General features: G+C 44.5%; 1 protein-coding gene across 4 annotated transcripts in view; it reads left to right on the plus strand.

Moving 5' to 3' along the window:
* PRKAG3 (protein kinase AMP-activated non-catalytic subunit gamma 3) overlaps positions 1–16,565 on the plus strand; it is a 65,210-nt gene that overhangs the window by 38,304 nt on the left and 10,341 nt on the right. For 2 of the 4 annotated variants that reach the window (XR_012245022.1, XR_012245023.1), the window contains exons 10-12: positions 7,380–7,417; positions 8,046–8,192; positions 15,573–15,748. Coding sequence is in view for 2 of the 4 variants with exons in the window: in XM_073634306.1 (XP_073490407.1) it covers positions 7,380–7,417; positions 8,046–8,192; positions 15,573–15,666 (279 nt within the window). In the remaining 2 variants the exon portion in view is untranslated. The remainder of the gene's footprint in view (positions 1–7,379; positions 7,418–8,045; positions 8,193–15,572; positions 15,749–16,565) is intronic. The other 2 variants (XM_073634306.1, XM_073634307.1) reach the window with 1 other exon arrangement.

The raw sequence follows: 16,565 nt of genomic DNA on the forward strand, positions 1-16,565 counted from the left end.
GCATTTTGTTTGTAGGCTCAGTTGGAATTTCCGAGGTGTGGAACAGGTGACAACAGTTACCCAATGGACTCCCAGTTGTATTGTAGGATTTTTAATTTCTTTAAAGCAAACATGGCTTTGCCCATGCAGGGTAAAAGCAACAGGTTCTCTTTATTCCCCACCTCTTCTTTGCTCCCCTGCCACTCGGTTCAGGTGATTTTCTGATTATGGAGGAGTCATTCCATGGCCAGACGCCAAGTTCCCCCCCCTCACCTGAAAGAGAAGTTCTCCATCCACACACACCCTGCCCAGAGTGAGAAGTTCAAGTGTAATAAATAAATAAGCCATATGAAGGTAATAATAATATACATTAGTGTATATATTATTCATTTTTAAGTTTTGGTGTATGTAGGTTAGTGTATGGGCACTGCACTGTATATGTCCTCTATTATGTATTAAGTGTATTAAGTGTGTTAAATGTATTAGGTAGGTGCATTGTGCATGACTGTGCAATGTATATATGGCACCTTGTAAATTCAGCTCAGGTCAGTAAGCGAGTGGATGCACAGAGGTATTACTGTATGTACAAGGAGTATCAGTGGTGGTAGAGTGTGTATCAATGAATGTACAGGGGTATCAGTGCATGTACATGGGGATGGGGTATCAATGATTTCAGTATTTGTTTAGGTGGTATCAGTGGATGAAAAGGGGGTATGAATGACTGATGGAGCTCAGGGGTTAGTAATAAGAGAGGCAAAGTTTAGGTGTCAGTAGTAAGTGTTGCAGAGTTCAGGGGGTTAGGGGTAAGTGGTGCAGAGTTTAGGGGTCAGAAGTAAGTAGTGTAAAGTTCAGGGGTCAGAAATAAGTGGTGTAGAGTTCAGGGGGTCAGCAGTAAGTGGTGTAGAGTTCAGGGGTCAAGAGTAAGTGGTGTAGAGTTCAGGGGATCAGGAGTAAGTGGTGCAGAGTTCAGGGGGTCAGGAGTAAGTGGTGCAGAGTTCAGGGGTCAGGATTAAGTAGTGCAGAGTTCAGGGGTCAGGACTGACGGAGCTCAGGGGTTAGTAGTAAGAGAGGTAAAGTTTAGGTGTCAGGAGTAAGTGGTGTAGAGTTCAGGGGGTCAGGAGTAAGTGGTGTAGAGTTCAGGGGGTCAGGAGTAAGTGGTGTAGAGTTCAGGGGGTCAGGAGTAAGTGGTGTAGAGTTCAGGGGGTCAGGAGTAAGTGGTGTAGAGTTCAGGGGGTCAGGAGTAAGTGGTGTAGAGTTCAGGGGGTCAGGAGTAAGTGGTGTAGAGTTCAGGGGGTCAGGAGTAAGTGGTGTAGAGTACAGGTGTCGGGAGTAAGTGGTGTAGAGTTCAGGGGGTCAGGCGTCAGTGGTGCAGAGTTCAGGGGGTCAGGAGTAAGTGATGCAGAGTTCAGGGGGTCAGGAGTAAGCGATGCAGAGTTCAGGGGGTCAGGAGTAAGTTTGGAGACCCCTGCCCTAAATGGATGTAACATGAAAAGTGGGCATAGGGGTGGATTTACTAAAGGTAAATAGACTGTGCAAATGCAGTTTCTTCAGAGCTTAGTAAATGAGGTGAAGCCTCACTTTGTAAAGCATACCCAATCACCTACAAGAAAAAAAAAAAAAACTGCATTTTTGCTTGCACATGATTGGATGATGGAACTCAGCAGAGCTTCTGCACATTTAATAAGCTCTGGAGCAACTGCACTTGCACAGTCTATTTACCTTTAGTAAATCAACCCCATAGAGTCTACAAGCTATTGGATATATATCAATCCTGGTGTACTGACGGCCGATCTCATTTCTTGAGGCCCGAAAACGTCAGAACTGCTCATGAACTTTCCCCGGTATTCAGTGACATTTAGACTTTTGAGAACTACAGATCCTCTTCCTAACCGGCATACATGTCACACCCGCTATTTAACTTCTTCGGATCCACGCTATAGCCGAAAGATGGCTACAGTGTGGCCTACTTTGCCGGAAGTTAGTCTATTGGCATCCTCCCGTGCCCGAGCAGCCTGTGCGCCCCCTGCAGGGCACGCGCGGCGCGCCCTGTGATTAGCGAGTCTATGAGATCCCGACCCCTTACCACGTGATCAGCTGTCAGCCAATGACAGCTGATCATGTGATGTAAACAGAGCCGGTAATCGGCTATTTTTTTCTCCTCTCGCTGACAGCGTGAGGAGAAAAAAAAAAAAAAAGCCGATCACTGGCAGCTCTCAGAGGGACATCGGTCCCGATCAAGGAGAGCTGCCGCCAGCTCATCTGTGCCCACCTGTGCCACCTGCCAGTGCCACCTAGCATTACACAACAGTACCACCTACCAATGCCCACAACGCCACCCATCAGTGCCCACAGTACCACCTATCAGTGCCCACAGTGCTACCTATCAGTGTCACCAATCAGTGCCTCATCAACAGTGCTGTCCATCAGTGTCACTTGCTAGTGCCCATCAGTTCCTATCTATCAGTGGTACCTATCAGTAACACCTATCAGTGCCATCTTATCAGTGGCCATCAGTACCGCCTTATCTGTCCCCATGAGTGCCGCCTTATCTGTGCCTATCAGTGCCCACCATTGCAGCCTATCAGTGTCCATCAGTGCCGCCTCATCAGCGCATATCAACGAAGGAGAAAAATTACCTGTCTGCAAAATTTTATAACAAACTATGAAACATGATTTTTTTTTTCAAAAGTTTCCATCTTTTTTTGTTTGTTTAGCAAAAAATAAAAACCCCAGCTGTGATTAAATACCACCAAAAGAAAGCTCTATTTGTGTGAAAAAAAATGATAAAAATGTCATGTGGGTACGGTGTTGTATGACCGCGCAATTGTCATTCAAAGTGCATCAGCGCTGAAAGCTGAAAATTGGTCTGGGGCAGGAGGGGGGTTTAAGTGCCCGGTAAGCAAGTGGTTAATGCAGCCAGATAAAACCCATCAGAACAGGTTATATTGTAGAGGATACGACCTCTGTACCCCGGGCAGACCGCGTCCTCTAATCTGTTCTATACATAGAACTCCGGAGTCATCGAGAAGAGGAGCCGGATAAGATTCTTCCTCCACTGCAGGACAGGAATTCAGGGAGAGTTCAGTGACCTCTGAGAGCTGCTAAAGAGAAACCACTGGAGACCTCTGAATGTTCTATATGAGAATCCATAAAAAGCTGATTGCTCTTCAGCGGGAGAACGTCTATTGTACAGTAAATGGAGAGCCACCATAAATGATCTGTGATTCATTACATAGAGCAGAGGTGTCAGAGGTTCATCTCGGGCCGCATCAGCATTATGGTTATCCCCAAGGGGCCGGTTGTATCTGTAAGATTATATAAATGCATCTACTCTCTATCCTATTAAATAATTGCCTCTGCATTTGATTATTACTGTTTTTTATTAATAAATTAAGACTTAGTAGTTCTAAAGGCTCAAGTTTTTTTTTTTTACCTTCATGCATTCTATGCATGAAGGTAAAAAAAAAACCTTCTCTGTCCAGAAGCCCCCCCAGCCCTCCTTAATACTTACCTGAGCTCCCTCTCCATCCAGAGATGTGTACGAGAGCCTTGCCTCTTCAGGGACTCTGCCTCCTCATTGGCTGAGACAGCAGCAGGAGCCATTGGCTCCCGATGCTGCCAGTCACAGCCACTGAGCCAATCAAGAGTGAGAGGGGATGGGCCGAGCCGCGGCTCTGTGTGTGGATGGACAGGCAGAGCTGCAGCTTGGAAGCGAACCTGCTCGGGTGCCCCCATTGCAAGCTGCCTGCTCTGGGGGCACTTGGCAGGAGGGAGGGGGAGAAGAGGAGGGTGGGGGCTGCTAATATCACTTTAAGCTGTGAAGGGCAGGTACAGACTGGCACGGAGCCCATTCACACTCCTGTGGCAGATGATGTAAGTCTGGAAAGGAGGGTCACACACCACCGGTATCATCCACAAAAGACTTTATTGGGGACTGCTTAGACAGAGCATGGTTCTGCCATGATGTTCTGTCTCAGCAGTCTGCAATAAAGTTTTTTGTGGATAATACCGGTGGTGTGTGACCCTCCTTTCCAATTGGCATAAAATTGTAGTATTCTCATAAAAGATATAAGCAGCTGTCCGAGAGCACCCCATCCCCCCTTACATTATATGTCAAAAGCAACCCCACCATCAGAAATCAAGAGTCCCCCAACCTCCCTTATATTACAATGCACCCCCCCCTTACATTGTGCTGTTACCAGGAGGAAACTGGGGGCGGAGCTGGGAAGCAGAAAGTGCAGGGTCTGGAGGAGGACCAGAGGAGGGCTCGAGTCAGCTGCTGGAGTCTGCTGAATGCTGAGATGAGGGTGTGCTGCGGCTGCAGAGAGATGCCAGATTTGTAGGAGGGGTTCTGTCCTCTCTGCTGCCAACTGCTGAGGGTGGGGGGCATGGTGCTGAGACAAGCCACTCCGCTGCTGCACAGAGAAGCGCAGGATCTGGTGGAGTTCTGTTGCCCTCTGCTGCCTACTGCTGAGACAAGGTGGAGGTGGAGATGAGGGGGTGCCGCAGGTGCAGGAGAGGTGCGAGGGCCTCATAAAATGGCCCGCTGGCCTTGTGTTGGACATACTGTATGTGACGTAGAAAAAGAGGTTCAGAGTGATTCCAAGAAATGAAAGGATCAGTCCTCTAAAAAATAACATGTGGTAGATACTAGAGAATTGAAGAGCTTCTAGGCGCAATTCAGTAAGATTAAGTATGATGGTTTATGTTTGAACATTCAAACTATTATGTTCAGCAGTGGGAGCAGAAAAAAAGTCACATGGCTGAAAATAGCATAGTAATGGTAAATAAAACGTGTGTTATAGCTTTGTGAATTGACCCTTCTGCCTTGGCAATAAGACCCTAACACCAACCCTCCCTGTAACCCTAATACTATTCCTACCTGTAACCCCTACACGAACTTTCACTGTAGCCCAGAACTATCCCTTCAATTTACTGTAATACTAACCCTCACACTAACCCTAACACTACCCCTCCCCCCCGCAACCCTAACAATACCTTTCGCTGTAACCCTAACACTTACCCTCCCTGTAACCTCAGCACTACCCCTCCCTGCAGCCCTAACACTAACCCTTCAATTTACTGTATCACTATCCCTCATTCTAACCCCCTTGCAAACCCAACACTAATCCTCCCTGTAACCCTAACACAAATCCTCCCTGTAACCCCAAAATGAATCCTCAATGTAACCCTAGCACTGATCCTTCATGTAACCCTAACACGAATCTTCCCCCTACTCTAACTCACCCTCTAACCCCCCATTCTATCCCCTCTGCAACCCCAACACTAACTCTCCCTGTAAACCCAAAACTAATCCTCCATGTAACCCTAACACTGATCCTCCATGTAACCCCAAAACTAACCCTCCCTCTAACCCTTATTCTATCCCCCCATAACCCCAACATTAACCTTCTCTGTAACCCTAACATTAACCCTCCCTGTAGCCCAGCACTCATTCTCCCTGTAACCTAACACTATCCCGTACTCTAACACTAGCCCTCCCTGTAACTCCAACCCTAACCCTTCTTCTAACACTAATCCTCCCTGTAACCTCAGCACTACCCCTCCCTGTAGCCCTAACACTAGCCCTTCAATTTACTGTATCACTATCCCTCATTCTATCCCCCTGCAACCCCAACACTAATCATCCCTGGTACTCCAACACTAACCCTCCCTGTAACCCCAACACTTATCATCCCTGTAACCCCAACACTAACCCTCCCTGTAACCCCAACACTAACCTTTCCTGTAACCCCAACACTATCCCTCCCTGTAACCCCAACACTGACCCTCCCTGTAACCCCAACACTAACCCTCCCTGTAACCTCAACACTAACCCCCATGTAGCCCCAACATTAACCCTCCCTGTAGCCCCAACACTAACCCTTCCTGTAACCCCAACACTAAGCTTCCCTGTAGCCCCAACACTAACCCTTCCTGTAACCCCAACACTAACCCTCCCTGTAACCCTAACACTATCCCTCCCTGTAACCCTAACACTAACTTTCCCTGTAACCTCAACACTAACCCTCCCTGTAGCCCCAACACTAATCCTCCCTGTAACCCCAACACTAACCCTCCCTGTAACCCCAACACTATCCCTCCCCGTTTAGCCCAACACTGTCCCTTCAATTTACAGTAACACTGACCCTTACACTATCCCTCCCTGTTAGTTCCTTGTCAGCTTCAGGGATGGTTTACAAAGTACGGCCGTCCCATCTTATGACCTGTGTGGTTAAACATCGAAAGCCAAACAGAAAGCTAAATCATTACAGCAGCAAAAATAGGAAGGAGCCCTTTGTACTGTCTTCTTGGTAATCATACTTAATTCTGTGCCTTTAGTGCCGAGCCGGTGACCCTGGTCCGAGTCCAAAGACCCTGTTTAGGGACCGGAGCAATGTCCATCTCTTCACCGCACGAGGACACAGCTGCTGCCTGGGAACGCGGCATTGCTGCATATTAATAGCTCTGCCTGTCCATAGTCAATGACAAACATGACACATGGTGGCCGGGATTTAAATGTATTATTATTATTATTATTAAAGGATTGAAGGCATTGTTTAAATCCTTTTTGTACCCATTCAAGGAAAGCACATAGTAGTTGGTAAATATACCAATTACCTGTTCCAGCATTTGGATCTGGAAACTGACAGACAAAATAATGATGTGCAAAGGATTTAAAAGCAACAGAAGCCCTCAGTAACACCATAGGTATTGTAGAGAATTAAACAGCATACAAGCTCGGTTTTGTTTATCATTTAGATCAGTCATTTTCAATAATCACTATTGGGAGAGGGAACTGAGCTGCTAAAAGAATATCTAAATGACTTCAGGGCTTCTGCTTTGATTATGGAACCTGAGGATGAATTGCTCCACAGCGCCTGCAGCTGCAGAGGTCAAACCTTTTTTTTTTCTTCTTATATTTAAAGGGGTGGGGGGGGGGTTTCCTGTTATCAGTGTCCTGTCTAAGAAATGTCCCTGTTCCAGAGACAGAAGAGGAAGGAAATCTCTGTCTGCTGAGAAATCACCCCCCTAGCATTTCTGGCCATGTTTATCTTGAGTAAGGGCAGGTAGATCATGCAGCATTTACTTCCTGGAATCCATCTGCCCTTAGCTCAGGCACGCATGCAGGACAGTGTGCTTAGCTGAGAAAACCCCTCCTGAGGACTCCTGGGATATATGACATCATGTGCCTAGGCCTAGAAACCAGGAAGTAACTGAAGAAATGTAAAAAAAAAAGAAAAACTGAGAAAATAGAATATTCTTTCCTATTTACTTACCAATGCTAGCAACATAAGGATTAAAAACAGTTAAGGTTGATTGAGAGAGTGAAGATCAAATTTAAACTCTCAACTTTCTGCAATGTCCTTTTTTTAACTCCTTTTTATTTTACTTTTCAGGGCAAGTTGTTGGTTTGTACTCCAGATTTGACGTCATAGTGAGTACATTATATTCAATAACCTATAGTGTTTCATGAAAAAAGGAGAGGGAGTTAAAGTGGTTGTAAACCCTTACATATAACCAGTGCAGTGCCTGGCCTCAGGTGATACACAGAGATAAAACAAATCATCCCACATAAATTGTACCTGTTTATCTGCAGTCTTCTCTTCTCTACATCCGTTCAAAGTGCTGAATTTATAAAGCTTGTCTGAGAGTTCAGAAAAAAAAGGGGCAGAGAGCTGAAATTATACTCTGCAGAGCTCAGTGAGGAGAGCTCTGCGATCTGATTGGAGGGAAGGGACACAACCCCCTTCACACAGCACACAGGAACAGATCTGAGGCTGACAAGTAGCTGGAGATCCCTCCCCTGTCACCATTTTTCTCTTGGTGTCAGGAAGCGATTCATGCAGATACCAGAGGAACGAAGCGACAGACAGAAATTACATTTAGTGCTCTGGATTGAGACAAGTACACACTATAGAGGGATATGCTTTGTTCATATTTCATGTCTGAGGTTTACAGCCACTTTGTGATGTAGAGCTCTCTTGTCTGTTTCAACATCACCAAGCATTGGATAGTGATTTTAGTTTGTTTTTTCTCAATCTATGATTTGGTTTATATTTTAGCACTTGGCAGCACAAAAGATCTATAACAACCTGGACATAACAGTGGGCGAGGCTTTACGGCGACGTAGCTTGTGCCTGGAAGGTGTCCTGATGTGTTACCCCCATGAGACCCTGGAGACGGTGATAGACCGCATAGTAAAGGAGCAGGTACTAAATGTAATCCTGAGTGGTATGTGGTTTCATTACAGACAATGCTTATCCTTCAGCGGAGACAACAGAACCAAAGGTGACCTTCTTTTGGCATCTGTATGTTTTGGGATTTCAAGTAGAACTAAACCCAGTCCCTGATATCTCATATAACTTTAACCTCCTAATGTACGCTATATATCCAAACATTTGTAGACACCTATTAATTCTATATGAATTTGTTGGACATCCCATTTCAAAACCATGGGCATTAATATGAAGTTGGCCACTTCACAGCTAAACAGTTTTGGTGTGTATTTTTGGAAATTTGTGTATGTTGAACCAAAAAAACATTTCTGAGGTCAGGCACTGGCTTGCAACCGGTGTTTCAGTTCATCACAGAAATTGTTCTGTAGGGTTTTGGTCCGGGCTCTGTGCAGGCCACTCAAGTTACTCCACACCAAACTCATCAAACCATGTCTTTCTACAGATGATGGTTGAGAAGATGTTGTTTGTTTCATTTTATCCCAAAGGTTGAGGTCAGGGCTTTGTGCAAGCCACTCAATATCCTGTACACTAAACTCATCAAACCATGTTTTTCTGGAGCTGGTCACTCGAGTTCCTCTACACCAAACTTGGACATCCAAAATCAAAACCATGAGCATTAATTTGAAGTTGTCCACTTCGTTGCAGATATAACAGCCTCTACTCTTCTAGGAAGGCTTTCCACTAGATTTTGGAGTATTTCTGTGGGAATTTGTGCCCATTCTGCCAAATGAGCATGTGTGAGGTCAGGTAGTGATGTTGGATTGTTCATTGGATTGACAGTTCATTCCAAAGGTATTCAGTAGGGTTGAAGTCAGACTTTGTGCAGGCCACTCGAGTTCCTCCACACCAAACTCATCAAACCATGTCTTTATACAGATGATGGTTGAGAAGACGTCTTTGTTCCATTTCAACCCAAAGGTGTTGAGTAAGGTTGAAGTCAGGTCTCTGTGAAGGCAACTTGAGTTCCTTCACACCAAACTCATCAAGCCATGTTTTTATGCAGATGATGGTTGAGAAGACGTCTTTGTTCCATTTGAACCCAAAAGTGTTCAGTAGGTTTGAGGTCAGGGCTCTGTCAAAGCCACTCAAGTTTATTGACACCAAATTCCTCAACAATGTTTTTATGGAGCTGGCCACGTGAGTTCCTCCACCAAAACTTGTTGGACATCCCATTTTTTTTAAGTTGTCCACTCCGTTGCAGCTATAATAGCCTCCGCTATTCTGGGAAGGCTTTCTGTGAGATTTTAGAGTGTTTCTGTGGGAATTTGTGCCCATTCTGCATAAGGGGCAATTGTGAGGTCAGGTAGTGATGTTGGATTGGAACACTATCAATGTTCCAGATCACCCAAAGGTGTTAAGTAGGGTTGAGGTCAGGGCTCTGTGAAGGCCACTCGAGTTCCTTCACACCAAACTCATTAACTTCCCTGACAGTATGATTATTTCAGATTTTTGGTGCTGAAAGCGGTACCATTATTTTGCATGGAAATTTGGCATTTTATATTGTAGGCCTGTAATTCTTAGGAATAACACACTTAAATCTGTCCAAACAAGAGTCTAGTTGACATACCGGGTATGATAAAGTTTGAAACACTAAATCATAAATTATAATACAATAAATAACTAGAAATAATTATAAGAAATAATAAAAATGATTCAATAATGTAATCAAATCAAAAACACTGAAATTTGCTCAGTTGCAGAATTGTCGCTGTTGTTACTTTCAGTGTTTGATGACGGATTTCCCCACAAATCGCTATCGCTCAATTCTGCAAGTGATTCTAATTTATTATCGCTGTTTTCTAGCTGGTCTAAACCTGCTTTTGATGTGAAGGGACGGTTTTGGTTGCTATGGACAATCTCCAGTTTCCAGGCAAAAAGAACAGTTTTTATAATATAAAACTGCACGCAGTGCACTGGACAAACCACTAGGGACAAAAGGGAGTTGAACCAAATTGATACAGCAATGTAATCTGTAAGATTACAGTGTACTGTATGTGTATTGTGTGTTTTCCTTTTTGAATATGGCGCCATTCTCCGTCCCCGTGCGTCGCAACGCTCGCAGGGAACAGAGCCCGGGCACTGTGATAGATCGAGCGGAGGACGACTCGCTCACACTGCGGGGAGACATTGCAGGATCCTGGGGACAAGGTAGGTAAGCTCTTCCTGAATCCTGCAATGCGATCCCAAGTCTGGCTCGGGGTTACCGCTTTTGATACTGAAAATCCACCCCGAGCCAGACTCGGGAATACCGCCAGGGAGGTTAAACCATGTCTTTATACAGATGATGGTGGAGAAGAAGTTGATTGTTCCATCTCATCCCAAAGGTGTTTAGTAGTGTTGAGGTCAGGGCTCTGTGGAAGCACCAAACTCATCAAACCATGTCTTTATGGAGCTGGCTTTGTACACAGGAGGAACTATTTTCTAAAAAGTCTTTGCATGACGTAGCCTTACCTTTTAGAGGGGTGTCCACAAGCTTTTGGCCATGTAGTATACATTCTAAAGTGGACAACTGTTTCCCAGTTGTGCTGTTGTTTTGCCACCCTGTTAACATGGACCCCTAAAAGTTACACCCCTGACAGTTTCTCTTTTCTCTGAGAGACTCATCACTCTCTGTTGTGCCCATTATAACCCTATCCTACCACAACTTATAAATGTGTATTTATTTTATATTACAGAAATTACAGTGTCTTCAAAAAGTATTCATACACCTTGAAATTTTCCACATTTTGTCATGTTACAACCAAAAACGTAAATGTAAGTTATTAGGATTTTATGTGATAGACAAACACAAAGTGGCACATATCTGAAAAGTGTGGCGTGCATTTGTATTCAGCCCACTTTACTCTGATACCCCTAACTAAAATCTAGTGGAATTAATTGCCTTCAGGAGTCACCTAATTAGTAAATAGAGTCCATCTGTGTGTAATTTAATCTCATTATAAATAAAGCTGTTCTGTGAAGCCCTCAGAGGTTTGTTAGAAAACCTTAGTGAACAAACAGCATTTTGAAGGCCAAGGAACACACCAGACAGGTCAGGGTTAAGGTTGTGGAGAAGTTTAAAGCAGGGTTAGGTTATAAAAAAAATATCCCAAGCTTTGAACATCTCACGGAGCACTGTTCAATCCATCATCCCAAAATAGAGAGAGTATGGCACAACTGCAAATTTACCAAAACATGGCTGTCCACCTAAACTGACAGGCTGGGCAAGGAGAGCATTCATCAGAGAAGCAGCCAAGAGGTCCATGGTAACTCTGGAGGAGCTGCAGAGATCCACAGCTCAGGTGGGAGAATCTGTCCACATGACAATTATTAGTCGTGCTCTCCACAAATCTGACCTTTATAGAAAAGTGGCAAGAAGAAAGACATTGTTGAAAGAAAGCCATAAGAAGTCCTGTTTGCAGTTTGCGAGAAGCCATGTGGGATACACAGCAAACATGTGGAAGAAGGTGCTCTGGTCAGATGAGACCAAAATTTAACTTTTTGGCCAAAAAGCAAAACGCTATGTGTGCCGTAAAAATAACACTGCACATCACCCTGAACACACCATCCCCACCATGAAACATGGTGGTGGCAGCATCATGTTGTGGGGATGCTTTTCTTCAGCAGGGACAGGGAAGCTGGTCAGAGTTGATGGGAAGATGGATGGAGCCAAATACAGGGCAATCTTAGAAGAAAACCTGTTAGTCTGCAAAAGATTTGAAAATGGGGCGGAGGTTCATCTTCCAGCAGGACAACGACCCTAAACATACAGCCAGAGCTACAATGGAATGGTTTAGATCAAAGCATATTCATGTGTTAGAATGGCCCAGTCAAAGTCCAGACCTAAATCCAATTGAGAATCTGTGGCAAGACTTGAAAATTGCTGATCACAGACGCTCTCCATCCAATCTGACAGAGCTTGAGCTATTTTGCAAAGAAGAATGGGCAAAAATGTTCAAGCTGGTAGAGACATCCCCAAAGAGACTTTCAGCTGTAATGTTTTGAGGCTTTTCATTATTTTGCACAGGTGATTTGATCAGTTTTACTGCCTTAGTAATTACCACAGCCGTTTCATCTGAGGGTAATCCTGAAAACATCACCTGTTGGGGCGCCTTGAGGACTGGATTTGAAAAACACTGGTCTATCACATAGAATCCCAATAAAATACATTTACATTTTTGGTTGTAACATGACAAAATGTGGAAAATTTCAAAGACGGAATACTTTTTCAAGGCGCTGTATAACAGGAGGAACTGGAACACCTAAAGATTGTCAGAAACACCCAAAACACTAAGGCCCCTATTCACACCTCAGTGTTTTGTAGCTTGAAGCTCGCAGCTCCAAAACTCTGAAGGAGAAGAAGAAAATCAATTATTCTCTATGGAGATGGTTCACATCTCGACTCCAAATCGCCTGAAGCTCAAAAAAGTTCTGGAGCTTTTTTTCTAGCTCAATTTGGGCAGATTTAGGCTTTTTTTCGGCTTTTTACATTGGTGACCTTTTGACCTGTACAAAATCAAGGTAAAAACGCATTAAAAACCGTGGCAAAATCGCGCGACTTTCTGCCTAAAAAAAGGATACGCTCAGGTGTGAATTCAGCCCCAGGTGGACAGAAGCAGAGTCAGGAATTATGTCACGGAGTATTCAGCCCACCATATAACTAAAAAAATACTTTTATGGTTGACTTACCTTATAGTGTATGTGTTAGTGAATAACTCCTGAGCTACCAAGCGATAGTCCTCAAATTATGAAAATAAACCTGATAAATAGGCTAAATAATAATATGAGGGTTGCTGCATGCACAAAATTGTGTTTGCACAATTCATAAATACAGTAGAACAAAAGTGTGTTGCACTAATACCTTATAGTTCAGTTGTGTAAAAAAAATAAAAAATGGAAATAGAAAGGTGAATCTGCAGAACAAGGAGGGAAAAATCTCAGCCACTACAAGAGTGTAATAGGTGATAAGAGGCTCATCCGAACTCCATCAAGGCCACACCCCCTAATATGTTGCACCCCACCCACAGGACTTAGTCATGGGGGGGGGATGAAACATGTTAGGGGGTGTGGCCTGGATGGCGTTAGGCTGGGACTGTTATTACATGGAGTCTGGGTGGACTCCTAGCCTGACCTGCAACCTCAGTGGAATACACCAAATGGGGGACATAGATGCCAGAGCGGAGACCCTAAATTCAGGATTTCTGCTAAATCAGAAGTAGTGTTATTTTATACACTGGAACCTTGGATTACGAGCATAATCGTTCCAGGAGAATGCTTGTAATCCAAAGCATTCGCATATCAAAGCGAGTTTCCCCATAGAAGTCAATGGAAACGAAGATAATTTGTTCCGCATTGACTTCTATTGCATGCAATACCGCATGTAGCCAGAGGTTGGGGGGGGGGCGCCGGAGAGCCTCAGAAATACTCTGGGACAGCTCGGCTGAACTCGGAAAGGCTCGGGAACGGGGTATTTCCGAACGGCTTCGAACCGTTCCAAGTGTCACCGGCGCCCCCGCACCTCTGGCAAAATGCGGTACTGCACACCCCATTAGCTTGAATTCTGCTCGTTTTGCGAGAAAACACTCGCAAACCGAGTCAGCATTAAAAAAAAAAAAGTTGCTCGTCTGCTAAAACGCTCGTTAACATCGTTACTCGTTAACCAAGGTTCCACTGTATCTTTATCTATCTCTGTATCTCTCTAAAATTCCACAAATTATCTTGCTCCTGGCAGACTTCTGGATATCTTCCACCAACCACAGGAGCAGGCTTCCTCAGAAAAAGCTAGCAATCAATGCAAGAAAGTGGCACGTCCTGTTATTTTTCTTTGCCAATCAACTTTTTGGGGCTGTACAATACATTGAACATACTGCCTCTCCACTGAACCCTTACTCCTTTTTTTATTTATCATTTTATTTATTATTTTTAATTTTTTTATTGTTTAGCATTTTTGTTAGAATTTTTGCATGTCCGCAACACTAGACCCTCAACACCAAAACCAAAACCCTACTAGTATCAGTATTGTAGGGTTCTACTTACACTCAACAGCCACTTTATTAGGTACACCTGTTCAATTGCTTGGTAACACAGATTGCTAAGCCAATCACATGGCAGTAAATCAATGCATTTAGGCATCTAGACAAGATGAAGACGACTTGCTGAAGTTCAAACCGAGCATCAGAATCGGGAAGAAAGGGGATTTAAGTGACTTTGAACATGGCATGGTTGTTTGTCTCAGATGGGCTGGTCTGAGTATTTCAAAAATTGCCGATCTACTGAGAATTTCACACACAACCATCTCTCGGGTTTACAGAGAATGGTCTGACAAAGAGAAAATATCCAGTGAGCGGCAGTTGTGTGGAGGAAAATGCCTTGTTGAGGTCAGAGGAGAATAGGCAGACTGGTTCCAGATGATAGAAAGGCAACAGTAACTCAAATCACCACTCGTTACAATCAAGGTATGCAGAATACCATCTCTAAACACACAACACGTCGAACCTTGAAGCAGATGGGCCACAGCAGCAGAAGACCACACCGGGTGTCACTCCTGTCAGCTGAGAACAGGAAACTGAGGCTACAATTTACACAGGCTCAACAAAATTGGACAATAGAAGATTGGAAAAACATTGCCTGGTCTGATGATTCTGGATTTCAACTGCGACATTCAGATGGTCGGGTCAGAGTTTGGTGTAAACATGAAAGCATGGATCCATCCTGCCTTGTATCACCGGTTCAGGCTGGTGGTGGTGGTGTAATGGTGGGAGGGATATTTTCTTGGCACACTTTGGGCCCCTTAGTATCAACTGAGCATCGTTTAAACGCCACGGCCTACCTGAGTATTGTTGCTGACCATGTCCATCCCTTTATGACTACAGTGTCCCCATCTTCTGATGGCTCCTTCCAGCAGGATAATGCACCATGTCACAAAGCTCCAATCATCTCACCACTGGACAATGAGGTCACTATACTCCAATGACCTCCACAGTCACCACATCTCAATCCACTTTTGGGATGTGGAGGAACTGAAGATTGGCATCATGGATGTGCAGCCGACAAATCTGCAGCAACTTCGTGATGCTATCATGTCACTATGGACCAAAATCTCTGAGGAATGTTTCCCAAAACCTTGTTGAATCTATGCCACCAAGAATGAAGGCAAAAGTGGTCCAACCCGGTACTAGCAAGGTGGACCTAATAAAGTGGCCGGGGAGTGTATGTACCCATTTACTTTCCTTGTGCACAGTTTGCTGTGGAGAGGACAGTAGCTGTTTGGTGTCCATAGAACTTAGCTGAAGGTTGTATCAGGTTGGGCGAGTTCAATAACTGGTTTTCCATTTTACGTGTCTATTTTAACTCTTGTATTTTCTTACATGTCAGGTTCATCGGTTTGTACTGGTGGATGAAGAACGCCGACCCCGTGGAATTGTGTCACTGTCGGACATCCTTCAGGCCCTGGTTTTAACCCCCGCAGGTATTGATGCCCTTAATTCCTAACCCTGGGAAGGCTCTTTTCTACCTTCACCCTGCACCTCCTCCTCCTCTCTAAGGCTCAGGTATGCAGGAGAACAGTGTGAGAATTGTCTGCACAGCTGAAACCTGCACTTTGTACCCAGGCCTTTTCTGCTGCCTCCGAGAGTTTTTGTGCCTTGCCTACGTTTTTGCTTTCCTCTGCTGCTCTCTGAGGTGCCCTGGGTTCAACTGCTCCCCTACCACCAACACGCAACTGTTTTGTTTTACATCTCTGTCTGTTGTAAACTTTATCTTACAAATAGACATTGGGCAGAATGTGTGAGTAATGCATGCCCTGTATTGTCTCCCTTTAAAGAAGTCTATATAAATGTCCAGGGCTCAACCGGGGATAAAAGTAGCCTGGGCATATATAGAGCAGCCGCCATGTTTGTACCCCCTGCCAGCTCAACATTGCAAAGTCAGCAAATATTTCAGCAGGACAGATGATAACAATGTATCTCTATTGCTTCTGATAAATGATTGGCCAAGTAAATGCTTTGACTGCAGGACTAATACACACTAAAGACCACATACAGTGCCTTGAAAAAGTATTCATACCCCATTGGAATTTTCCATATTTTGTTATGTTACAACCAAAAACGTAAATGTATCAGGGACGTGCAGTCAGGGGAGGCAGGTGAGGCAGAGCCTCACCTGGCAGGAAAAAAAAAACGAGCTTTGAGGGTCCTAGCTTGGTGACCTGAGGGCACAGAGACACCCTTGGGGGCTAGGTAGCCTAAGTCCTACCTCACCACTGGTAAAAATTTGGGGCTCCTACGACTTATAGTTCCAGAGATACGGGGCTCCTTGTGCAGCCTGTCAGAAGCTACATACAGAGCGGCCACTTTAAATACAAACTGG

The sequence above is a fragment of the Aquarana catesbeiana genome, linkage group LG06 (assembly GCF_042186555.1).
Source record: "Aquarana catesbeiana isolate 2022-GZ linkage group LG06, ASM4218655v1, whole genome shotgun sequence".
NCBI lineage: Eukaryota > Metazoa > Chordata > Amphibia > Anura > Ranidae > Aquarana > Aquarana catesbeiana.